The 26,030-nt window shown below is 39.5% G+C and overlaps 1 protein-coding gene across 2 annotated transcripts in view; it reads left to right on the top strand.

Moving 5' to 3' along the window:
- Positions 1 to 25,698, top strand: part of samd12 (sterile alpha motif domain containing 12) — a 160,970-nt gene extending 135,272 nt beyond the window's left edge. For both annotated transcript variants that reach the window (XM_007245761.4, XM_007245760.4), the window contains exon 5: positions 16,674 to 25,698. In XM_007245761.4, the coding sequence (XP_007245823.2) occupies positions 16,674 to 16,696 (23 nt within the window). In that variant the 3' untranslated portion in view covers positions 16,697 to 25,698. The remainder of the gene's footprint in view (positions 1 to 16,673) is intronic.
- The last annotated feature ends 332 nt before the right edge of the window (positions 25,699 to 26,030 follow it).

The raw sequence follows: 26,030 nt of genomic DNA, 5'->3' as shown, positions 1-26,030 counted from the left end.
ATATGGAAAATGCTAATAAAATGCAATGTTTCTCACATTTACTTTGACTTTTGTTTGATTTTAGACAGTATAAACCCAATATATTCCATGTTGTTTCTGTTCAACGTCATTTCTTGTGGTAGTTTATGTCCATTCCTGCATTTTAGGCTGTAACACATTCTAAAAACTGTTGGGATGTGACAATTTAGGACTAGTAATGTTATAAAAAAAACACTAAATGATGTGATTTCAAAACATTTACGTCAACAGTTGACACAATCTCAGAATTAACCAGAAGCTCGCAAATGTAAAACCAGCAAACAGGTTTAATATTTTAAGGGTAATCCAAAAAAGTGGTCAAAAAGCCAGACCAGGTAAAAAAAACACATATAGCAAAACAAGCACATAGAAATCAGGCAGAGACAAAGTCAAAAATCAGGCAAAAGATAAAAAATCAAACAGCAAAAATCCAGTAAACACAGCAAAGAGGCCAATCCAAATGCTAAATCCAAAAAAACTGAAAAAAAGGCATCTGAGTGGAACAAAACACTGAAAAAAGTGTATTCTAGTCAGAATATCAACAAGACATCAAACCACATGCTGCACACATCACAAAGGCATGACTGTGAAAGAGAAAAGCGTGCATGTACTGGACTGGTCTGCCTCCAATTCAGAGCTGTCCCCAATAGAAAATATATGTAGATTTTTTTTTATTATTTAAAATGGGTCAGCTATTGATAAATGATAGTTCTTTATGTAGGACTAAAGATCACAGGTGATCAACAATAATACAATCAGAAATTAAATAAAAATAAAAGTTTTGTCTGGAATAAAGTTCAAATAAAGTTCAAAGTAAATGTAAGAAACATTGCATTTTATCTAATTAGGGTTTTATATCAGTTGTTAGAAATTCACCCTCACAGCTGCTGCTAAAACATATTGTGGAGTCGTGAAGATGTTTAATGCTGCTTGTTTACCATCATAAAGAACATCTGATCACAGAAGACGCTTTTATCTCTCGCTCGTAGATGATCATGACCCAGTTTTCTTTTATTTTTATTCTTATGGGTTTTTGGGGAGTGTAGTTGATGAAGGATGCTGTATAATTTCAGTACGGCTGCAGTTGCTGATTAAATCAGTTCTGATGTGGTTGTATCAAAGGAAACAATAACTATTATCAAGGGTAATTAAAGGTTAAAGAAACCTCTGCACGAAGCACTGAGCCGTAAAACACAGCTCCAAGTTTCCTCTTCCCCTCTAAATTCCGTTGCGTATCGTTTTTATATGCGGCGCTTCTTTATTATGCTACATATTATAGACACCATCTGCACTTCCACTTTATGTCAGAGAATGGGAAATTTAGCATCCTCAATAAGCGCCAGTGTTTTGGTGGTGCCAGCAGGAGGGAAAGCAAAATACAATATCTTTTTCCCATATGAGCAATGTCAACGCACGAAGGAGAGTCATTATTCACCAATGAATCTCAAGGTTATGGAGATAAAGCGCTGAGTCAAAACATTAGGATTCCTTCCTGGACCCATTTCCTGGCCGACACGGATCATAGCTACTGAAAGTGTTGAGTTGTCACATTTTAGGGCCCTTTTGAGAGTTCTTCCCTACCGATGAAAGGCTAATGAGCTTCGGCACCTCACCGATTAGCTCCGGCCAGCTTTCTCCAGCTCTGCACCGCGGGCCTGGACTCCAACTTAGCGAGGCGGCGAGCTGCTGGCTACACCCTTATCAATGTCGGCTGTAATTGCCGCTGACAGGTTCCGAGTTTTCCATGGACTCATTTGTGGGGAGCTGTGGACTTCATCACCCTCCTTTTTCTTATCAAACTCCCGGAGGCTTTATTTATTTCTTTATTTCTTGCCAGCAGAGATTGAGAACATTGGGGGGACAAGCCTCAAGGGCAAGCAAGCCTGAATGTGTGTTTTGCTAGAGGCTACTCATCCTCACTGAATGAAAGCTGCAATTGATTTAATTGCAGACAGTATAAATAGAATGATCATTCATGTAGAGCTCCACAATATATTGTTTCGGAATTGATATTGTGATCTACACATGCGGAACAGTCACATCTCAGGACATGCAATGTACAACGTTTTGTGCCATGTCAAATTTTTTATTTTTACATTTTTCAAAAAACATTTTTGCTGAGTACAAAGAAAAAAACACTGTTTTCGTTTTATAAACCAATTTCTATGTGATTACTAATTATATCTACCTAATTACGTGATTAATATCATGACGTTGAATGATTTATGCTTGGCAAAACATTTTATTTTATTTTTATTTTTTATAATATATAGTAATATTACATATTAAATATTATTATTATTATTATTATTATTATCAGAGAAAAACAAGGTATTGCAATGTATATTTTCATGTTTTTGTCTTGTTACCTTAATTATCATTAAATTTGTTGTTTCATTGTTGTTGAACATCCATGACTGCTGATCCCTCAATTGGCACTGCATTAAGACCCGTCATTTAGAAAAAGCTAGTGTGTTTAATTAATAAAAAAAAAGGAAGATTCAGACTGTTATCAGCAACAAGTGCAAAAGCCAGTATTTGTCATGGTACACGGGTGTTTCAGTAAACTTCTGTGATGTAGCTTTAATAAATGCAAAAATAAATACACTGAAATATTAGAGCACCATATGCTACCTTCAAGACAACATATTTTCCAGGGTCATTCATGCAATTTTTAACAAGACGATGCAAAACCAGTTGCTGCACACATTACAATGGAGTGGCGGCTGACTTAAAAGAAATGGGTAACTGGACTGACTGGCCTAAAGTTCTGACCTGCACCCACGTCTTATATTTGTTAGTCTTATTCAAAAGTGGCGTCAGTGTTTTGGAGGGCTCAGAGGCATCTGGGATGGATCATCACACATTGGAAATAGGTATGGTGTTTAGACAAATTTAGTATTTCTGATCTTTTATTTTTACAAAGAAGAAGAAGAAATGGATGCTGTGAGTTTTGAACCAAATACGAAAAATTAAAAGGAACCTCCACACTGAATGTGTTTTGCTATTGGGGCTTATGAGGCTGAACCATGCCCACCCCAACCGACCCTAACTACTTTCCTACCAGGCTATGGTGACGTGTTGGTTTTGGCATAACCTGATTAGGAAATGAGGTGGTGGTCAGGTTTTGTTTTTTTCTTTTTTTTTCTAAAGGGAGTGGAGGGTGTTTGGTGTTTGAGGTGGGGTAGCAGGACAGGAGATGCTCAGAGTGCAGGGAGGGTTATCATGCCTTGGGCAGAGGAAGCCATTCTCCAGGAGCACAATGCAGGCAGGCGTGCTCAGGCTAAATAAATTACCATGGGGGCTATTTTTAAGCTGAAGTGTAAATGCAGTAATCCTCTGAGCAGAAGCCGAGAGCCTACACCCAGAACCACATTAGGGAATACAGCCCTCATCGGTGCTTTCGCTCGTTCTCTCTCTCTCTCTCTCTCTCTCTCTCACATGCTCTTTCCCTCCTTCTCTTTATCCTTCTCTGCAAGCTGTTGTGTTCTATCTTTTAATACTCTTTTCTCTTTTTCTTTTGAGGCCGCATTGTGGGAAAATTCCCTCTAGTGCTGAATGTATTCAGAGTTATAAATATGCACTCCCTGAGAAGTGCAGGAGCACAATATCACTTATTTGGTTAACTATTAAAAGATTAATAATGATCTGCGCTGTCATATCCAACTTCATTTCAAGGTATTACTGGCACAATTATTTCTTTTCACTATATATAGTTTTTTAAAACACACACAGCTAACACCTACACTACCCCTATTTTTTAACAGTAATCTACTGGTAGGTTTATGATGTATGATGTGATGTTTTGATGGTTCCACTAAAACTGAAGGAAACATAGGTGGGTTCGCTGAAAAGCACAGCAGTTTCTATAAGCCTGAATGGTTCTTTTGGTGAAAAAGTGCTAATAGTCTTGGTTTCTCCCAAGGTTTCTTCCTCTAGTATGATGATGTTTTTTTTCTTGACACTGTAGCCACTCTGCAAAGCTGCTTTGTGACATTTGTTGTAAAAATCTACATAAATAAAATTGAATTGAATTAGTTCTTTAACAAAAACTGAATCCAGAGAGGTGGTCCAGTGATAGATAGATAGATAGATAGATAGATAGATAGATAGATAGATAGATAGATAGATAGATAGATAGATAGATAGATAGATAGATAGATAGATAGATAGATAGATAGATAGATAGATAGATAGATAGATAGATAGATAGATAGATAGATAGATTCAATAACAAGGCATTACAACCCACAGTACAGAGCATAATTGGGCAATAATGATTATGATTGGCGGCGTCTGGCTAGAATTGTCCATGTAAATCTGGCAGAATCCATGCAAGAGAATCCACACACATACTGACTCCCTCAGGTCAGTGCAGTACTCTTTAGCTTTCATAGATGGGACCACAACTCTAAACTCATCATCTCACCTGGGCATGTCAGGTTGTTAACTTAACTCTAGAGGACTGGCAATGGTTTTAATGGTATTGGTGATTAAGGTTCATGTGTGGCATAAATTTCATGAAGCCATTGACCCCACATGATAATAATTCCCCAAAAGGAACTGTGCAGGCTGGTGTTGACTTGGCTTGGGTCTTGGCTTGAACATTGAAGTCATTGAACCATTCCAGATATGTTTCACTGCTCTGTGACCAATAGCAGCCCTTTAGGGACTTCATGTACCGCCCCAATCATGGGATATTCTAGCAGGATAGTGTGTCTGGCCAGAATTGGTTCGAAACCCCTTTAAACCATTAAACCCCCCATAAAATATTCAAAATGTGGAATTAAAACTTTTGACTGGTAGTCTCTATAGGCAGTTTTCCTCCTCTGGCAAACTTTGTTGTATTTGTATGTGTAATATAGCCTCTAATAATGGTAGCTAATAGGGCTATAATGGAGCGTCGTTAATCATAGGCTGGAGGTTAGGTTTTACAAGGTTAATGATGGGAGAGAAAGTGTGTTTTTTTTTCTGAGCAGGACCAGTTCCTCAGGTATTTATCAGTGTCAGACAAAGCTTGGCTCCATGCACCGTTGACTCTGAGGCTACAGCCTGCCCTGCACCGCTAAATTGCAGAAAGGAGGAGCGGTTCCTCGCTGTCAGAGTTAATTCCCTCTCCTCCCAGCCCAAACTCCCTGGGCATCGTGTTTTATTTTTCTCTCTTTGTTGTGTTTGTGTTCACAGCAAAACAGGTGAGTCAGGCTGATTCACTACGCAGCTGCTGATGCACAGTCACGCTCGTTTTACGCTCGCCCAGTTGTCAACGGGGGTGAATTTATACAACTTTCCTGTCACGTCTTCCATTGTACTTTACAGGACCATTGAGAATGATAGTTTGTGTAGGAACTCATAAAATGATCAGGATGCATCATCGCCATCCCCCCAAGTTGCATTTTCACACCCCGGGTTGTCAGGTATGGAACACAACAGCAGGCAAACATGTTTGCTGCAATCATGGAGGCTAGCATGCAAACTGTTTTAGCAGAACCAGCATTGGGTTCTACACAGCTTGAAAAGACAAGCTTGGACCATTGAGGGTGATATTTCCTCCAATTGCATTTTCACACCTAGAACACAAATGCCTTGTGGGTTAATGTTCTCCTCAGCAAATAAGCACTGAGCTTCAGCTAATGGTTCGCTAATCATAGGTAGGTAATTTTTCACAATCACTAGCATACTGTAGTTATCAACGGGTGTGAATTCATGCAACTTTCCTGTCACGTTTTCCATTGTACTTTAAAGGACTTTAGAGGATAATATTTTCTGTAGGAACTCATAAAATGAAGAGGATGCATCATCGCCATTCCCCTAGTCGCATTTTCACACCCCGGGTTGTCAGGTATAGAACACAATAGCAGGCAAACAGGTTGCTGCAGCCATGGAAGCTAGCATGCAAACTGTTTTAGCAGAACTAGCATTGGGTTCTACACAGCTTGAAAAGACATGCTTGGCATCACTTTATAAAAAAGCTCTATTACCAGAGATGGAGTAAAATAAGAGTAAATACTGGTAGTGAGATCAACAGATTAGAGACCATTTAGAGCCCAGAAGAATCTAGAAGACAACTGCCATTTAGGCTAATGTTCCTCTTAGCAAATAAGCACTGAGCTTCAGCTAATGGTTCGCTAATCATAGGTAGGTAATTTTTTACAATCACTAGCATACTGTAGTTATCAACGGGTGTGAATTCATACAACTTTCCTGTCACGTCTACCATTGTACTTTAAAGGACCATTGAGGATAATATTTTCTGTAGGATCTCATAAAACGAAGAGGATGCATCATCGCCATTCCCCTAGTCGCATTTTCACACCCCGGGTTGTCGGGTATAGAACACAATAGCAGGCAAACAGTTTGCTGCAGCCATGGAAGCTAGCATGCAAACTGTTTCAGCAGAAACACCATTGGGTTCTACACAGCTTGAAAATACATGCTTGGCATCACTCTATAAAAATGTTCTATGACCAGAGATTGAGTAAATACTGGTAGTGAGATTAACAGATATAGAAAGTTTAGAGCCTCCTCAGCAAATAAGCACTGAGCTTCAGCTATGGTTAGCTAATCATAGGTGGGTAATTTGTCGCAATCACTAGCGTAGTTGTCATTGGGTGTGAATTTTATACAACTTTCCTGTCACGTCTTCCATTGTACTTTAAAGGACCATTGAGGATGATATTTTCTGTAGAAATATTTTCATTTCACATGTATTGGAGGAGGCATGTGCTAGTCTTTACCCTCCTGGTGTTGGGGCATCACTAGTGATAGGGGGAGTCCTAATGAGTGGGTTGGGTAATCGGCTGTGTAAATGGTTAAAAAAAAGAGAAATAAAATTATAAAAGAAAAGACCTTACTAAATGCATTAACTTAATGCACGATTATAATCAGATATTTTATTTTTTTGGACAGTAATAATTTCCATTTGAGGCAGGGCTGTGTATGAGAGAAACACATTAAAATGGGTGGATATATCCAGGTACCTAAGTACAGCTAATTACATATTTAAGTAACTCATGTCAGACAGTTTTTACAAGGAATTACTCCTCCTTTTACAACCAGGTGTACATTTCCAGTAGTCTCTAGATAGACGTATGCAGCTGAACAAATGCTGAGAGAATATTTACCAACAGAATAACCCTATTTAAACTCTCTACCCCAGATCTACCTGTGTGAGATAACACACCGTAAAACATACCATGATCTGCAGCAGAATGCTCCCACTGTCCTTGTTGTTGTTTCACAAAGTCTATTTCTTTAGACTGGAATGAGATTACACCCCTGTAGAGCTTCATTTATGGAGACTGGTGTTTCTTTAAGAAGCTTGTTTACGGCTCCACTGCTCTACTGCTCCTCTATGCCCTTTAAACACTGCCCCTCACCTGCACATGTTACACTGCAAACATAGGAAAATGGCCAGTTTTATAAGATAAAGTATCTGATTTCAGAATGTCTTTTGAATTAAATTAATTTAGTTAAGTCAAAATTTCTACTGACATCATTTTACTTATGGGTACCCTATTTTTTTCCCACTATAAATGGTTGTAATTTTCCCAAAAATCATTAGTGTGTGTTATATTCCAATGCACCTTATGTATGAATACCGGATTATAAGACCCACTGAAGATTTTTGGGAAAGTTAAAGGATTTTATTTGCGCCTTTTGTATGAATTTTACCAGTCAGGTTGTAAGAAGCAGTAAAACCATTCCGCGAAAGTGCAGCATTATACAGGAGTTTCAGTTTAGTACGTTTTAGAAAGTACTTAACTTAGCTTAGCTTTACTTAACTTAGTTACAAACACCCCCATCACCACCCAGCAGCATAACCTGCTGAATTAAAAGACAAAACGTGGCGACACCCCTGTCCCTTATTAGTGTCACATAATGCGCCTTATAATCTAGTGCATTTTATAGTGTGAAAAATACAGTAATATTTTAATCAATACATCTTGAGGGAAGCTAAGTCAAAAATGTGAAGAGCTGGGTGGGTGGACCTGCAGACAGACAGACAGACGCAGACAGAAAGACAATGAATGAATGAATGAATGAGTGAATAAATTCATGAATGAATGTTTAAGTCACCCGTTAGCAGTTTCACATTGTTCACGGCACGACACAAAATACATGGTTGCATTCGAAGGATAAAGTATGAAAAAACATAATAGAAGAATTAAATTACTCCTATTAGGTATAAGGGTAAGTAGATTTCTGTATCCAAAACCGATGAAAAAGATAAATTTGCTCAGATATGTCTTTATGAAATGTATTGTTATATCACAGCTTTAACCGGCCCTACTGTCTAACTGCTGCTAATAAGGTGTGAGGAGATTATTAGGTCAAATCTGTTTGGAGTAATGTGATTAAAGAGGTTCTAACCTACATATTTAAAAATAAAGAATTGAAAAAAATGAGGGGGAGGAGCCACAGACTAAACACCTTTCAAATCATTTGATTCATTTCAGCTGGGGCTCTTTTACTAATGTTCTTTTACAAATTAGATACCTTTGACTAAACTAGGTTGTCTTTATATATTATACACAAACGGTATGCACATATAAATTGTAAATTCCACAGTATTTCCATTTCAAAAGACTGTTCCTTCTTTACTGTTTTAGTACTGTTAGCGTAGCCTGTTTTGATTAAAAATTTGCATGAACATCTGGTCGGCTCTTCTCTCTTCTAATAGCCGGGTGATTTGATGCAGTAGTGGTTGATATGCTGTAGTGAATAATAGCTGCTGTATGTAAATTGCTCTGTTGCCCATATGCTGTAAATGACTACAGATATTTAAGTCATTTTTTTTGACAGTCTCTATTGCTTTCCTCAGCACAGCTTTCAACTTGACAATAAAAAAATGCTTAGTATATTAATGGAGAACACAACTACGTTTTATATTATGTATTACATTGTAGTTGTTATCTAACATATTTATTATATAATCTAAACAAAGGATATGGACACAAGTAATGGGACATACTGTCAGTTAGGAAGCAGCACGGAGATGGGGAAAGTGGACGCACTTACAAGTATTCATTAAATGAACAAAAACAAACAAAGAACCAACAAAAATTAAGAATCAAAGAAACACTGAGAACATAGAAAGTGCCAAAACAAGGGAACACGAAACCTGACTGACGATAGGATGTACAATCACCGACAAGAGACTCGGAAACAAAGGGGCAACAAGCAGTGATGGGATGGGAATAATGGCGTTGAATGCTGAGAAGGTGGGGGGGTGGGGGTTACAGGGGTGAGTAACACAAAAGTAACGCAATAGTTACTTTTACTGGTAACTAGTTAGTTTTATAGTGGAGTAACTCAGTTAGTAACTCAGTTACTTTTTTGGAGAAGTAACTAGTAACTATAACTAATTACTTTTTCAAAGTAACATGCCCAACACTGTCCACAAGTGCAACAAGTAGTTGTCAAATCTCTTCCCCCTTAGATATTCCACCATCATCACTGATTGGTATTTTTTCAAAATTGAAAGCTATCTGCTCCTAGTGCTGTGTGTGGGGTTGAGTGACTGGTTGGTTTTTCATTATAAATGCTTCAACAGCAATCCCATTGCTTCCTCTTTTTTTATCAGTATCAGCCTAATAAAATCACACTTGTACATCAGACTGGAATTGATACATGGTTTAGATGAGCACAAACCAGCGATAATGAGCTCCTCCCTCCAAACAAGCTCAGAATCGGGTCCTGGGTGAAAAAGTTGAAAACGCCCAAAGAGTCAATGTCCCTGATTTGTTTGAAGTAGACGTTATAATAAAGCAATATTTAGCTAAGTGGCTCTTCAAACCATGCATAGTCAAAAGCATGAATGGTCAAAAACTGAATTGGTAAATTCATCTGACTCTGAATAAGCGGAGAATAGGGTCTAATTGCCAGACTGTGTGTATTAGAAAGTTGTTTTTAAGTGATTTATTCAGCAGCTCTTCCTGCAGTCAGCGGGGGAACCGGCACTAGAGGTAGGGAGGGATGCTACTGTGCCTAAACCAGCTGTTCTCTGCCTCCTCTCCTCACAGTACCTCTCCTCACGCCTCGCCATGCTCGGCACTGGCAGGGAGGAAGAGAGGGAGCGGGAGGGGAGGAAGCAAGCGCGACAAATGGGATTGTCAATGATGAGAAGTTAGAACAAAGAGCAAACGGCTCCGTCTGCATAAACAGACCTATTTACTTAACCTCTGCGGGTTATGCTGATGAGCAGTTTTGTTTGAAAAACTTCCCTCTTTTGTTTGTTATCAGAAATCAGGGCAGGAGAAAGGAGGAACTAAAAGTGCGGCAGAACACGACGACCTATTTAAACCTCGTGTGAATGCCGGCAGCCTACAAGAAGCAGCAGATCCGATGCTGCGCTTCTTTGTGTGGTCTACTGGAAATATCCGGCTGGATTTTGAAGCTGGTGAGGCCTAAAGAGAGTGGCACAGTGGCAAACAGTGGTGGACTCAAGCAGTTTGAAGGGCAAAAAATAAAGAAGGCATCTGCACTTTAAAACCCTAGTGTTAAAATCGTAAAAAAGTTTGCACTACAGCCAACATTTTACCGTTTGTTTTAATGAATGTGATTAAGTTGTGGTGGTTCCACTGGTGGATCATTAATAACTCTCTCGTTGTTGGGTTTAGGGGGTGGATAAGGGTCTCAATCAATAAGCTGTTAATTTTTGAGAGGACTTTTGCTTGTTTTTTCCCCTGCAACAGTTTTTCTTTCCTTTTCAAAATAAAGTTCGTCCAGGATAAATATGTGATATATCCTGCAGAATAGTTAATATATTTAATTTAAGAAATCATAAAATAAGAATTAAATACATTAAAAATTAACACTTTAAGGAACAATATTAAGAGTTGTTCTACCTGTGAAGTAAAAACAGTATTTGTTAACACTGATTATTGTTACATAGGGTTAATAGATAACTCCATACAGTGTTGAATTATCCCAAACATATTAAATGTTTAATTAAATCATAGATTATGTAGTGTGGGACCATATTTTATCCAGGACAGTGTAAAATTCCCTTAATCTCTTTAAGGGAAAGTTTTCCAGACAGGGATTAAGCCTGGTCTTGGACTACACAGCATTTAGATTTTAGAGATTTTTCATTGCGAGGAAAATATAGTCAACTATATTGTCTGGGAAACTGCTAATATATCACTTTCAGTTTTACAGTATACTGCATGCATGTAGTATTTAAAGCTTTTGCCATCATTGGCAACAATTTACTTTGGCTTATACCATCAATTACAGTTTATCCTTGTTGGAGAACCCTATTCAGCAGAGCATTCCAATTACTCTACTGGAAATGGAACCTTTTGGGACATTGTCTCGTAGAGTTGGCACTTTTCCCCACAAGAAGGGCAGCCAAAAGGCCACTCGGTCTCTTTTTGCCATTCTAGATTTCACTTTGGCAAAGCTTTTCCAACCATGGGTGTACACCAGTGCCAACAAGAGTGGCAAGGGTCTCTCAACACACATATAGTCATTGTCCAATAAAAAAACAAGTATCTCCAAAACAACAACTTTACAGGAGAGAGGGAAAAAATTCAAACTTTCAATGAAAGACAATGTAAAAAAAGTTTATTTCAGGTCATTTTGAAGTGTTTCTATTGGTCTGTTATTAGTAAATCTTGGCACAGTGTTTGCCAGTTTGTCTGTTCACATTTTATAGTAAACTAAACTTTCATTGGACAGCAACAATATGGGTTTTGTAGACCAATTAGGCCAGTGTCCTGTTTTGGTTAACTTTTATCGGCCATAATGGTTGTGGCCATCAATTTGTGAGAGCACCACTGGGGTCCCTGCATCCCTGCACCTTTGTAACCTTTAAAATCTGTCCATCTCCTAACAATTCTTACTTTAGACGTACATAATAACTTACAAGCAGCAAACCAGGCATCTATAAAACACAATGAAAGTTTGTGGATTTTCCCTCATTGTCCCCATGACTCTTTAGAACTCAGCTCAGCTCAATGAACATGCTAGGTCTCACCTCTGCTGCCATTTAAAATCTATTCAAGTAAATCAAGAAGGAGAGAGCAGAGGCCATCCCGCTTCAGAGTTCTCAAACATAGCCTCGGGTCATTTGCCAAAACAGAAGCCACGGTAGATCAGAGTCGCCAAAACTCTGTGCAAGTCATCCAATCAGCAAGCTCCTCAGCCACTACAAAGGCAGCGCTGTCAATCACCAGTGAGCTCAAAGGGCTTTGGGCTGTTTTTCGGCAGAGAGTAGCTAGGCCTGGAACAGTCAGGGGCTGAGCTGGAATTCAATGGGAGAGGTACGAACTGATTATGGATGCATAGGTAGCCTCCAGCTCCTTCTTCTCCAGAGCTCTCTCCAGGCCCTCTCTCACTCTCTCTCTCTCTTCCTATCTCTCTCACTTTCTCTCTCTCTCAGTTTCCCTCTCTCTAGGCTGCTCATCTGTAATTCATTTGAATCCAATCTATCATTTCCACTGAGGCTGAGGGCGTAACCAGTATGGTGCAGGAAGAGATAAAAAGATCTTGCGCTCTATCTTCGTCATCTTTTATTGCACTATAAATTGCGTCAAGGGAAGGCAACAGTGATAAACATCCTTTGTTTGGAAAGGAAACAGAACGCAAGCATGTAATGTGTAGCATATGAAGTGCACAGATTCCTCCTGCGTTCCATTGTGAGTAAATCACATTCTTCGAGGTCGGAGTCAGTAGGACAGAGGAGAGAATGGAGAGTGTTATGAACTGTTGCAGTGGAAAATGATTTAATGTAATGATTATTATGACTGTATATTTATTGGTGTTTGTACTACAATGCAATAAAATTATTCTCTTTGCAATAATAGCTTAGAAAGCCTGGGTCAGAGCACAGGGTCAACTGTGTTTTGGTGCCTCCAAAGCTAATAAGTTGTGTGCCCAACAGTGACAGCTAATGCCATGTATGGACTACATAACTTTCAGAATTGTCAGATAGCCAATTACCCAGCCCACTAATTAGGACTCCCCCTATCACTGGTGATTCCTAAACTCCAGGATGGTGAAGACTAGCACATGCCTCCTCTGATACATGTGAAGTCATCCACCACCTTTTTTTTTAACTGCTGCTGATGTAGCATTGCCGAGTAGCATCACAGCGCACTTGGAAAAAAGTACAGCGACTCAGTTCCGATACATCAGCTCACAGACGCCTCGTGCAGATCAACATCACCTTTTGGAGTGTTGTGGGGAAAGAGAGCTCCATCTACCCACCCAGAGAGAGAGCAAGGCCAATCATGCTCTCTCAGGGCTCCGTTAGTTAATGGCAAGCTACATGAACAGGATTCGAATCGGCCGTCTCCTGATTATAGTGGCAGCGCTTAGCTACCTCCCACTTACTTTTAAAAGTGAAAGTAAGAGTGAAAAAAACCTTAAAACTTCTCAAGAAACTTATTTTCTTTTCTTGTAATCGGGAATATTTAAGTGGTTATGGTTTGTACAGTACTGGTCTTCTAGTCACAGCAATTTTGGATTTAAAGTTGCTGGCAGGTCCAGATATTTTAGACAGATATTGGCAATGGCCATCAATCATTGAGCTCACTGGTCGCATTTCACAACAGTTCACACATAGCAACTAAGCCAGCATCAGCCAGAAGTCAGTGCAAAGTGACTATAAAATCAGGGCTCAATACTTTTGTAGTTTGAACTTGGCATTGCAGTGGATAGATGTGATGTACTGTACCTTTATTGTCATTTATGTAAATTCTTCTCATATCTTTGCATATATCCCAGCTTCTGGAAAATCTAGGGTTAGAGCAGAGGGTCAACCATGTTATCCTGCCCCGTTCAGCAAATAACAACAGATTAAAGGGCTTTGCTTAAGGGTCCAACAGTGGCAGCTAAGTGGACCAGGATATTGAACCTGCAACCCTGTGATTACCACTGAACCTCCGTCACCCGTCCCTGCAGTTCTAATTCCAAGTACATACAGTATAGGCCAAAACACCTTTGGACACACCTTCTCTTTTTCAATGCGTTTTCTTTATTTTCATGACTATTTACATTGTAGATTCTCACTGAAGGCATCAAATCTATAAATGAACACATGTGGAGTTTTATTTACTTAACAAAATATGACCTGGCCTCCACAGTCACCGGACCTGAACCCAATCCAGGTGGTTTGGGGGAGCTGGATCACAGAGTGAAGAAGGCAAAGTGGGCAACAAGTGCTAATAAACACCTCTGGGAACCCCTTCCTTCAAGACTGTTGGAAAACCATTTCAGGTGACCACCTCTTGAAGCTCATTGAGAGAATGATGCCAAGAGTGCGCAAAGCAGTGATCAGAGCAAAGGGTGGCTATTTTGAAGAAACTAGAATATATTTCTAGAATTCATAGTTTTGATGCCTTCAGTGAGAATCTACAATGTAAAAAGTCATGAAAATAAAGAAAACGCATTGAAAAAAGAGAAGGTGTGTCCAAACCTTTGGCCTGTACTGTAGTTGTGCTTCGTCAGTACAGAAGCTTTGCAGAGGCCTGCTGTTACAGTCTTCACTCAGTGAAAGTTTAAGGATGGATTATTTTCACTCTGCCTAACAGCAAATTCCCTGAAAACTGCTCTCCATTTACTACTTTTAGCCCTCAGGGGAGTGAACTTAAAACACTTTACCCCACAATTGACACGACAAAGTGTGCGTGTGCACCGCTGTATTTGCTATGCTTGCGTATGCACGTATGGTAGCTGTCAAGTTGGCACACATTCTGGCAAAGTAAGTAAAATAGAAAAATATCATGACCTTGATTCCGATTCCCTTACGAACAAAAAAATTGAAAAAACCCAGACGCTTTAAGGTTCAGCCTCCGAGCCTCCAGAGTCAGCCATTCATACTCCCCTACTCCCTTACGCTCCTATCAACAACAGCGCCTCTGCATCTGCTTGAGATGGAGGGCATGCGTTGCGTTGACAGCCTGTCAAGATGCTCCATGATAATGAATTTCAAACGCTAGCCAGGAGGCATTGCATGTTCTTGGAATGTATGTTCTCTAATAAGGTCCTTACTGAGAGGGAGCTGGTGATTTGGTATGCTGCAGATGTGTGGATTCATAATCCTGCTCTCCTTTAACTGTAATTGGTTCGGTACAGATGGGTATGCTACCCTCAACTGCCGTTTTTCTTCTGAGACCTAAGCAGACTTGTGGACTGCTGAGTGTCAGATGTGTCTGGAGTGAGTGAGTCATGTTGTGATGCCACACGTCACACATTGCATGTCAGGGCATGCTTATGAATGTTAGAGCTAGCTGTCTTTCTCTCTCTATCTCTCTTTCTTTCTCTCTCTCTTTCTGTCAGGACAGTTAAGCTAGTGGGGTGCCAGTTAACTGGCATATCCAGATACTGTTGTGCCTCCACTGTCTTTTTTTTTTGTTTGTATTATAGAGTTGAATCAGGTCATTCTACAGAAACACCCACTTTAAAAATGGCAAAACGTTTTAACTTTTTTTCTAGCATATGATTTCAATTTGTTATCAACAAATGTTATTAATGTATTTACAGTATGTTAACTTATGTTCTAAAAGAAAATGCATAAAAACAGTGTAAATATTTCTTATTTATTTGCATATTGTGGGTACCAAAGAAAGGTAACACCAGGAACATTTTGCATGAAAAATGCATTTCCAAAACAGCTGCAACTGACCATCAATCCTCATGTAGTCCATCATGCTGTATCTGCTAACATGCTATTTAACCTAGTAGTAATTTAGTGTATGCTATTTTTTTATTGTTAAATTGTTTTATTGTAAAAATTATGCTTCATATGAAATTATGAGCCTGAACTGAAATGAGTATATAATAGATGACTTCAGAAATATTCAGAAATACACAAAGTGAGGTCAAGAAACTGCATCAGCGTGGTTTAAAAATAAATGTTTCATCAAATTTATTTGGCAATTGTTATTTTTGATTTCAGGTAAATCAGATATTTTGTAGTCATGTGCAGATTATAGCAGATAATTTGTAGAAAAACATTATTTATTTAGTTAGTTTTTATGTCATTTATTTCAAAATTGACACCCTTCACACATCACAAGCACTTTTTAATTATTGGTTATATGGTTATATGCTTATATTATTTTTAAATATTGCTTAATGGAGGGCTCAAGAAGGTTTAATTGTAAAAATAAATGTATGATTTATTTAAAAGTTAATACAATAAATAACATAGAACTCTAATATGTATATGTAAAGCTATGGATACAAATATGCATGTTTTCCTATTGATTTACCACTGAATCCACCATTTAAAACTTGCACTCTCTCTCTCTTTCTCTCTCTCCCTTCTTCTCCTTTCTGCTGTTGTTTCCCCTTCCCCATCTTTTCCCCCTCTAAATCTGAACAAATGTTTTCCTTTCGACATTTGTTTTTAAAACGCCTTGTCCTTTCGCTTTCTGCCTCCCTGCCCGTGTTCATTTTTATCTCTTCCTTTTCCTTAAATTGTATTTGTTATTTTTCATTTAATTTCCCTCCTTCCGCTCTACCTCCCTCAATCCCTCATGTAATTTCTCTCGCACTCTTTCACGCTCGCTCTTCTCCCTCATTCCTCATTTTCTCGACTTTCTTTTGCCTTTTCTGGCCTCTCACCCCATCTTCATTTCCTCTCCCCCTCCCTGATCTCTCTGTTTTTTTTTTTTACTTCTCTCTTCTACTGTCCTTCTCTGCAGCCTCTCTGGAGAGTTCTCCATAAGCCGAGCGTTCCTGGAGACCAGCAAGCCGCTACATGACCCTCCAACCAACCGTCTTCTCAAATGTCAAATGGCACACGCACCAGCCCCTGGACTGCAACCATTCTCTTGAACCTGAACATCTTCTTGAGACTTCCTTCTGACTTCAGGCTTCAGACTTCCTGATCTGCCCCTGTGTTCCACAAGCCCTTACCTCCCTTTAACCCACTCTCTTTTTCCCATCACCAACACCACCACCCCAATTCTCTTCAAGAGGAGCCCTCAAGGCTTCTCTTTAGCATTTGTCTTCTTCCTGTACTGAAGAGATGGACCTCAAAAGCCCTGGACCATGGATCTTCTTCCCACTTGAGGGACAGTGTGAGAGACTAACTGCCCAAGTAGCCCACTCTCTGTATGTAATCTCATCTGAAATGTAGCACTTTAACCGTCTTCTTCCCGACAGTAACCCGTACAGAGCCTGTTAGCTACGCTCTGCAGACTAGCATGATGTTCTGCCACACCAACCAGACCTCCTAATCACTTTAGTAGGGGAGCTGGCCTCTTTCTTTTCTTTTCTATTTCTGTGTCTCATTTTCTTACTCGCCCTCTCTCTCTCTCTTTCCGTCTCTGTGAATTCCTCCTCACCTCACTACATGACAGCGGAAGAACTGCGTTAGAGATTGCATTTTGCACACCTGTGTATTATCTAACCTCCCCCCCCCCTCCATGTTACTTCCTCTCAGTCTGCTGTCTCCGTCTGTCGTGTGAAGTGTCTTGTCTGTTGTAGATTTGCTTAATGAGTCATCTCTTTGTTCTGTTTTTGTGAGTCCCCGTGATCGAGTTCCCTCAATGTTCCTGTGCCACAGACGTCTCTCTAGTCTCAAGTCCTTCCCTCAATCTGAACTGCACTGTGACTCTGACCAGGTGTCTTAAAGCAACCGACTTCCCCACCCTTCCATAGAGGGAACACTTCTTCCCAAGTTCTTCTCAAACTCTTGTTTATTGACTTGAAAGGTCTTGAAGCACTTGACCTCTATAAGAGTTAGAATGGGAATTTGTTGCAAAGACATGCAAGTGATAGTTATGAAGAAAAGTGGAAAAGAAAATGGTCAATGAATGATGGATGATGTGCTCCTCAGAAGATCGAATCTCCCTCTTTGCAATGGACCACAACACCCTTCCACAGGGGGCGCTTCGTCCCAACATCATTTTTTTCCCAGCACTGGATTGCAGACCCTATATTTTGATCCCTGACAAGAAATCTTAAAGCACTTGACCTTCATCAGGATTAGAATAGAAACTAGGAGCAAGAACCTGATCCGAGAGCAGTGTAAACTTCTATCAGCACTGCATCCATAGTAAATGATGGATGATATGCACCTCTGAAGATTGAACCTTCATCCTCCATCTTTTTTTGCAATGGACCACCATGTCCTTCTACGTGGGGTGCTTCTTCCCAATTTTTCAGCACTCCTATGCTATTGTCCCCTGATTTGAATAGTCTTGAAGCACTTGACCTCCATTGAAGTTAGAAGGGAAACATGGGGTAAAAGGTTGATTTGAGAGCATAGACACTTTTGTAAGAGCTGTATCTGTTAAGTCTCAGAAAATGGCAACTAATTCCCATGAAGCAAGAAAAAAGAAAGAAAGAGAAAACTGAAAAATGATGGATGATATCCTCCTCTCAAAGATTAGACCTCACTGCTTTAGCTCTTTGCAACAGATCACCATGCCGATTCACTTTCAGCACTGGATTAGACATTCCATACTTTTGTCCCCCCTGACCTGAAGACAGACCTGATGTGTTTGGCCTCCACCAGGCTTTGGAGGGAAACTAGGAGCAAAAAGCTGACCTGAGAGCAGTAGAAACATTTATTGAAGCTGTATTCATTGTAAAGCCTTGGAAAATGGCAAATCATTTCCATGGATAAAGGTTGAAGAGAAAAGTGGAAAATGATGAGTGCACCTCCAATGATTATGCCTCCCCTCTCCAACTCTTTGCAATGTACCACCATGGCCTGAAGACAGACTTGATGAGATAAACCTCCATTTGACTAAGAGGGGGGATGAAGAGCAAGGAGCTGATCTGGGATCAAGAACCAGTGGAAACTTTCACTGGAACAGCATTTGTTGTAAAGCCTTGGAAGATGGCAAGTGGCTCTCATAAAGAAAGATGCCTCAACTTTTAAATCCTATACTCTTGTTCCCTGACATTAACACAGTCATGCAGTGCTCGACTTCCATTGGAGTAGGAAGGGGCTTGAGAAGTAAGGAGCTGATCTGGGATCAGCTACATTGGAACAGATTTGGTTGTAAAGCCGTGGACAATGGCAAATGATTTCCATGAATGAAGATGGAAGAGATAACTGGAAAATGACTGATGATGTGCTTCTCTCAAAGATCTCAAAGGCCTTCCTTCTCCAGCTTTTTGCAGCAGACCACCCCATCCTTCCACAGGGGACACTTTTTCCTAACCTCATCAACTTTCGGCACTGGAGTAGACATCTTATACTTGATCGAAGCTGATCTAAAAGCAGTAAAAAGGTTTTTAGCCATTAATTCCATTGTAAAGCCTTGAAAAATAGCAAGTGATTCCTATGAAGTTAAGTGCAGACGAAACAAGCAAAGATGATGATGTGGTTCTCTTGAAGAATAGATCACAATAGATCACCCCAACTTTCCACAGAACTTGAAAATTCTGTACTCATTTTCCCTGACCTGAAGACAGACGTGATGCAGTTGACCTCCAACAGACTCCAGGAAACTTTTATTGAAGCTGCATTCTTTGTAAAGTCTTTGAAAATGACCCATGGTTCTCATAAAGCAAAGAGTAAAAGAACTATGGAAAATGATTGATGATATGAAAGTCTTCAAGCAATTGATCCCCAACAAAGTTTGAAACCCAACGAGGAGCAATGAGCTGATCCAAAAGCAGTGGAAACTTCCATTGGCACTACTTGCTTGGTAAAGCCTCTGTCATGGCGAATGATTCCCAGGAAGCATGGAGGAAAGGGAAAATTGAAAATAAGGGATTGTAAGTGATTCTCATGAAGGAAGCTGAAATGGAGAGCTGGTAAATGATGGATAATGTGCTCCTCTGAAGATTAGATTTTCCTCATCTGTCTTTTTGTAACGGAACCCCTGCCCTTCCACAAGGGGGTGGGGCACATCCCTTCCTTGTATACTTTAAATACTGGACTCTTAAGGAGCCAGGGAGGAAGGAGCTGATCCAAGAGCAGTGGGAACCTCTGTTGGCACTTCATCTACTGTAAAGCTGTGGAAAATGGCCAGTGATTGTCACAAATCAAGGAGGACAGGGAAGCTGGAAAAAGAGGGATAGCAAAGTGATTTTTATCCCAAATCTGGTAAATAATGGATAATGTGCTTCTCTGAAAAGAACACCTCCTCCTATGTCAGCACTGGACTATAAATCCTATACACTTGATCCCTGACCTTGAGACATTCTTAAAGCGCTTAAAGACCCCCATTGGATTAAGGGAACTTCTGTTGGAACTGCATCTTTTGAAAAGTCTTGTAAAATGGACAGAGATTCTCTTGAAGATAGAAGGAAAGGACTGTTGATGTGCTTCTCTAAAGAATGAAAGATTAGAACTGCATCCTCTAGCTCTTAGTGGTACCAAGAAAACAGCAGACATAGAAAGATACAAGCTAGATATGAAATATAGATATGGGATAATTTAAGTTTGGGATAAGAACCACGCCTGAAACTCCTCCTTCCACCCCACACTCTATAAATCTCTTTCTCTCTCTTTCTATCCACTCTGTTTCCCATGATGAATCTGGGAAAGCCAGAGTCCGGCCCAAATTTCTCACGTAGAGTTCCCCTCTTCTGTCCCAAGATCAGTCAGGGTGTGGTCCATGCTCATAATAACCAGAAAAACATTGTTAAAATATCATCCAAAACAAGTTAAAAGACAGTGTCTGAAAGAAAAAATGAGATATGTCTAAGAACTTTCCATTCTCTGTTTGCGGATTGTTTCTGAAGCATCACTGTCATGTGATTATGGCCATACACTGTTACCTTTATTACTATAAAGCACATGGGGCTGCGCTGGATCGAGTGGATTAATCTCTTCATTGCTTGGTCTTCGTCACCTTTGTCTTAAATCTTAAATCCACCAATCCTTGGGCTCCAGTAGTTAAAAAAGAAAAGAAAAAAACATAACTAACTACTTTCTCGCAGCTGTAGCATCACGCATCACTAGCCTTCCAGCGAAGCAGACGAGCGTAATGAGGAATTGATCTAAAAGAACAGTTCCAGGTTGTGTTGTGGGCGATAGCGATGGTGTGTGAAATGGAGAAAGGGTGCATGAAGTCAATTCATGTTCTGGGATGGGGATTCTGTAGCAGATTGAAAGGTATCGATTAGACTGTATCTTGTGTTTGCTAACCCTTGGTTTACAAGAAATGTGCTGAAGTTGTGATTCATGTGGGAGAGGCTTGTTCCAGTTAAACCAAGAGCTACTATTTCATGGCTGGATGAAGCCTTGGTGGCACTGCTGCACAGGAGGACTAGGCTCAAATAGCTTTGCGGTAATGGACGTGGTGTCTAGGGCTGTAGATGTGAGGAAGGCTTGTAAAACTGGCTTTTTAAAGTCTGCTAGAGTGGCTGTAGGGTGACTACCATGGGAGTTATTTAGATTTAAGGGCATTTTTTATTAGATATAGTCATATTTATTTAGGTATTACTAATTATTATATACATATTATTGTTAATGTTTAATCTTTGCCTCTAATCCTTGTTAGAAAAGGGAACTAACAAGGCATACAGAATTAACTTTAATTCTTAATGTACTGTGACTTTGAAAAATATTGCTGGGTGCACTGAAGACGTTTCTTTAAAGACTAATGTTTTTGATCTGAAGTTAATATAAAACTACGGTACATTGACTATGAAGTGCAAGTCAAGCACAAGTGTGAGTCTTTTCCCATTTATACAATCGTTCACACTAAATTGTGTCTGTTCAGGGGTTGGGTTGAGTGTCCCTGGGGCATTTTTGTGCTATTTTACAGTGAAAAATTGATAGTATTTCATGATATGTTTGAAATGAGAAGTCTGTTTTTTACTCTTGCATGCTTAGGAAAGAGGAACCGTTTGAGGAAAGGTAATTTGATGGCCACTGGGAAATTTGTCAGTTAATGTTCCATGATATTGCAAAATGACGAAACGGCGAAGATGCCGGCGAAAACATTCTTCAGCGTTGAACTTCGGAAAAGGTAGAAAATGTATCAACCAGGCATAACATTATGACCACCTATTTATTTTTAGACCTATTATCTATTTTTGATCTCCACAGACCATGTAGGAGCACTTCGTAATTCTAAAATTATAGACTGTAGTCCTGTATCTGTTTCTCTGAATACTTTATTATCCACATTTAACCATGTTCTTCAATGATCAGGACCCCACAGGAGAGAAAACCACCACAGAGCAGCTATCTATAATATTTGGATGCTGGGTGATTATTCTCAGCATTGCAGTGACCCTGGAATGGTGGTTGTGTATGAGGTATTAGTATGTGTTGTGCTGGTACAGTGAGTGAATCAGATACAGCAGTGCTGCTGGAGTTTTTAAACACCTCAATGTCACTGCTGGACCGTACCTGTCAAGTCTCACGTTTTGACCAGCAAACTACCATATTTTATCCCTCTTTCCTGGCATCCACCCGTATTAGTATTTTCCCATAAATTTCCTGTATTTTAATACAAAAAACATTCATGTGCCTCTCCAAACTAATATGCCACTAACCTCGTGAGAATTGCCAACCAGGCTGCTGCAAGTGAACAACCCTGGAACAAGAAATCAGAGATGCATGGATGAATGCAGAGGGCATTACTGGCCAAAAAAACACCATACTATGATACATACTATGTGCATATGTATATCATACATACTGACTGCATATGTATACATACATTCTGACTACAGAAAATATTGATTGATCACAACAAAATAAAATTACAAAAAATACTATATATTAATATACATAATATAATAATTCATTTATTAAATTCTAAATACTGTATCATAATACTATGATACTGAAATTGGTTGGGCTGGTGGGGCAGGTCGAAGCGGGTGGCAAAAAAAAAATCTTTATTTTTTAATCCAAAACTTGACAGGTATTTGCTGGACTGGGAATAATTCGCCAACAGTGTCCTGTGGGCAGCATCCTGTGTGCATTAATGAATGTCTAGAAGATAACCAACACTGTAAACTGTGCATCAACAGATTTAGAGCTTCTGTCTCTGACTTTACTTTATCTACAAGCTGTTTCAGCTGTAGATAGGAGTGTGTGATAGAGTGGAGGACAGTAAGTGATTAAACACAGTGTTTAAAAACTCCAGCAGCACTGCTGTATCTGATCCACTCACTGTATCAGCAGCACAACACGCACTAACACCTCATACACCACTATCCCAAAAAATAATAGCTGCTCTGGAAAACGGTGTGAAAACGGGGTGAAAGGAGGATAATAATAAAGTGTACAGTGAAACAGATACAGAACTACAGTCTGTAATTATAGAACTATGAAGTGCTCCTCTATGATCAGTGGAGCTGAAAAATGGATGATGGGTATAGAAACAAGGAGATGGTCATAATGTTGTGCTTAAAACACTTTCACCTTCAGTATCTCTTCCCACAAAAACACACAGCTTGGTTTTGAAACACAATGAAATATATATCCTCAGACCAAATATTCCAGATAATACAAGTGATATACCTCTGACTGCTCTCCCTGATGTTCTTCTGCTTTAGGCCAAATTCATATTTGCTCTGGTGATCTATATAATGGGCTCCATCCCATAATTAGCACAGATCTATGCTATTTAACCAATGGCATTCCAGACTCACGCTAAAGCTCTTCAGGGATAGCTCTTCTCTTCCAGTGAGATGGTGTGTGAACTTTTGGTGTGTCAAAACTTTGCTATGAATGCAAAAGCATAGAGTTTTAATGGACGGTTGCATCTCTCCACCTGTCAGAATGCAGAATCCTGAGTGTTAAATGAAGTTCTGCTGCATTACACTAATGTTCAATAGTTTGGAAAAAATCATATGAATAGTAGAAACACAGTCTGGGTTCAGATACATGTATTAAATTAATCTGATGGGGTTTTATAACAAATAAAAATGATAACAAATCATATTTTAATGTATACAGTTACAAAGAGCAGGACAGTAAATAGCATTAAGATATTCACATTTATCAATTGAACTGTTTTTATAGTGCATTCATGTCACACACGTATCACTGGTATAATTTATAATGATAATAGTTATCACTCTCTAATCCTCTTAGTGGTCTCTATTTTGTACCCATGTAAACAACTCACAACATGTGTAAACCAGGCTAATATACAGGCTTAGATATATCCAGAATAATACATGAAGCTGTAATTGTGATATGAATGATTAGATGATTGACAGAGCTTTAAAACATCATGAATTAAGTGATTCATGCCTATCAATAACTGATAAGAAATGGATACATTTGGTGTATCATCAATGAAATAACATCATATCTGAAAACACATACTGATAGCCAGTTATTGTAGTATGTTTCAATATACACTGTGTAGGTTATCAATTTTTATAAAATAATAGTTATTAATAAAACAAAATAGTTATTAATATAATAATAACAGGTGGCAGGTGATAGTGTAACTTCGTAGTTTTGGCGTATTTAATATTAAAGGGGATATATTATGCAAAACTCACTTTTTGCAAGCTGAAAGAGTTAGGTGACAGGAATCGTGATTTGCTTCTATGAGCATGTTTGGATGTTCCCTTATTCTGATGTCACTATAAGGAACTATGCATAGAACCACCCTGGCACCACCCCTGGCACCACCCCTCCGATTTTAAAGGTCCACCATTTTGGCCATTCTGGTTGAGAAGCTCAGGTAGTACACAGCAGAATTAGCCAGTAGACGTCTTCTGAGGGAGGGATCTGTACCTGCTGTCTGTGGAAAGTCAGTAGGTGAAGAAGATGAAAGTACTTTCAAATAAGGAGTTTTGTGCTTCTATGACTGGCTTGTTCTTGGTTTGCCATTTAGCACAAGCTAACACTAACTTGTGGTGAACGTTCGTAAGTGACAGAGCCCTTAAACGCTCACTCTCAAAGGGACTGATACTAGCAAGAATAGAGCAGTGGAGTGATTTTGTGCAAAGAACTAACTTGTGTAAAAGGTGTAATATGTCCCCTTTAATATAAAATGTAGAAAATAAGTTAAATAATAAAGAAAAAACACTGAATAAAAAGGAGTGCCCAAATATTTTACTGTATATACTGTGTATTTTCTAATCCGCAGAAGGTATTTCACTAATAACAAGTGGTTCCAGACTATTGAACAGTAGTGCAGTGTGTGTATTCACACTTACAGAGCTGAGGTATTAGTATTATATGTTGGATGGTATTATTATATGGATGTCCGTACTGTCCTAATTATCAGCTCATCTGTCCGCTCTATTCGGGTGCCAAACACCACCGCTTCACACCGAGCGATCCTCACAGAAGATCTGCACAAATGTACACGGGTGCACATGGGATTAAAACTCTCACACATACACAGATACGTGACCTGCACACGTGCACGCTGGTATCCACACACTCGCATACAGATATCCTGTACTTTTTTCAGACATAACCACCATACTTATGCTATGCTAATACATTTATTTGTATTCTCTCTCTCTCTCTATCTTTTCTCTCTCTATCTCTCTCTCTCTCTGGTATCTCTGATGTGATATCCTTGAATATGACTCTCGCACACTCTTCGCCTCTACACGGTTGAACGTATTTGAACTGATTTTCTCCACTTCTGGTAGCATGTTCTGTTCTGTTCTGCTGTTGTTGTATGAGACAGGCATGCAGACCAAAACCTTCCGAGCCCTGGCGTCTCCTCCACCTCCATATAGCGTGCCTAAACATGGATATCCATTCAAAACAAATGTTACAAATCTCTAATAAATGATATAAAATAAATATATTAATATATCAGACGCCGTGTCCTTCCCGTGTCTTGTTTTGTGTTTGGCTGAGCAGATGTTGAGGCCGGACCGCGAGCTGGAGAGACGTAGAAGTCTCACAGCTGCTGTTCTCCTTTAATCACGTGTTAATTAGGGATGAATGTTTGATGTGCTCGTCCACTCTGCATTAGCCGAGTTCCTCATTGTGCGCCGCACACGTCTCTCCATATAAAGACTGAAAGAAGGAGGAGGTGTCAGAGAGAGGTGTTGGTGAGTAGAGGGACTGAAGAAGAAAAAGGAGGACGAATGGCCGTGGTGGGAACGTATACAGCAGTGGAAAATTCAGTGCTCAATGGTAAGTACTA

Source organism: Astyanax mexicanus, chromosome 3 (assembly GCF_023375975.1).
Source record: "Astyanax mexicanus isolate ESR-SI-001 chromosome 3, AstMex3_surface, whole genome shotgun sequence".
In the NCBI taxonomy this organism is placed as follows: domain Eukaryota; kingdom Metazoa; phylum Chordata; class Actinopteri; order Characiformes; family Acestrorhamphidae; genus Astyanax; species Astyanax mexicanus.
The sequence above is the reverse complement of the archived record's forward strand: the minus strand, read 5'-3'. Positions and strand labels throughout refer to the sequence as shown.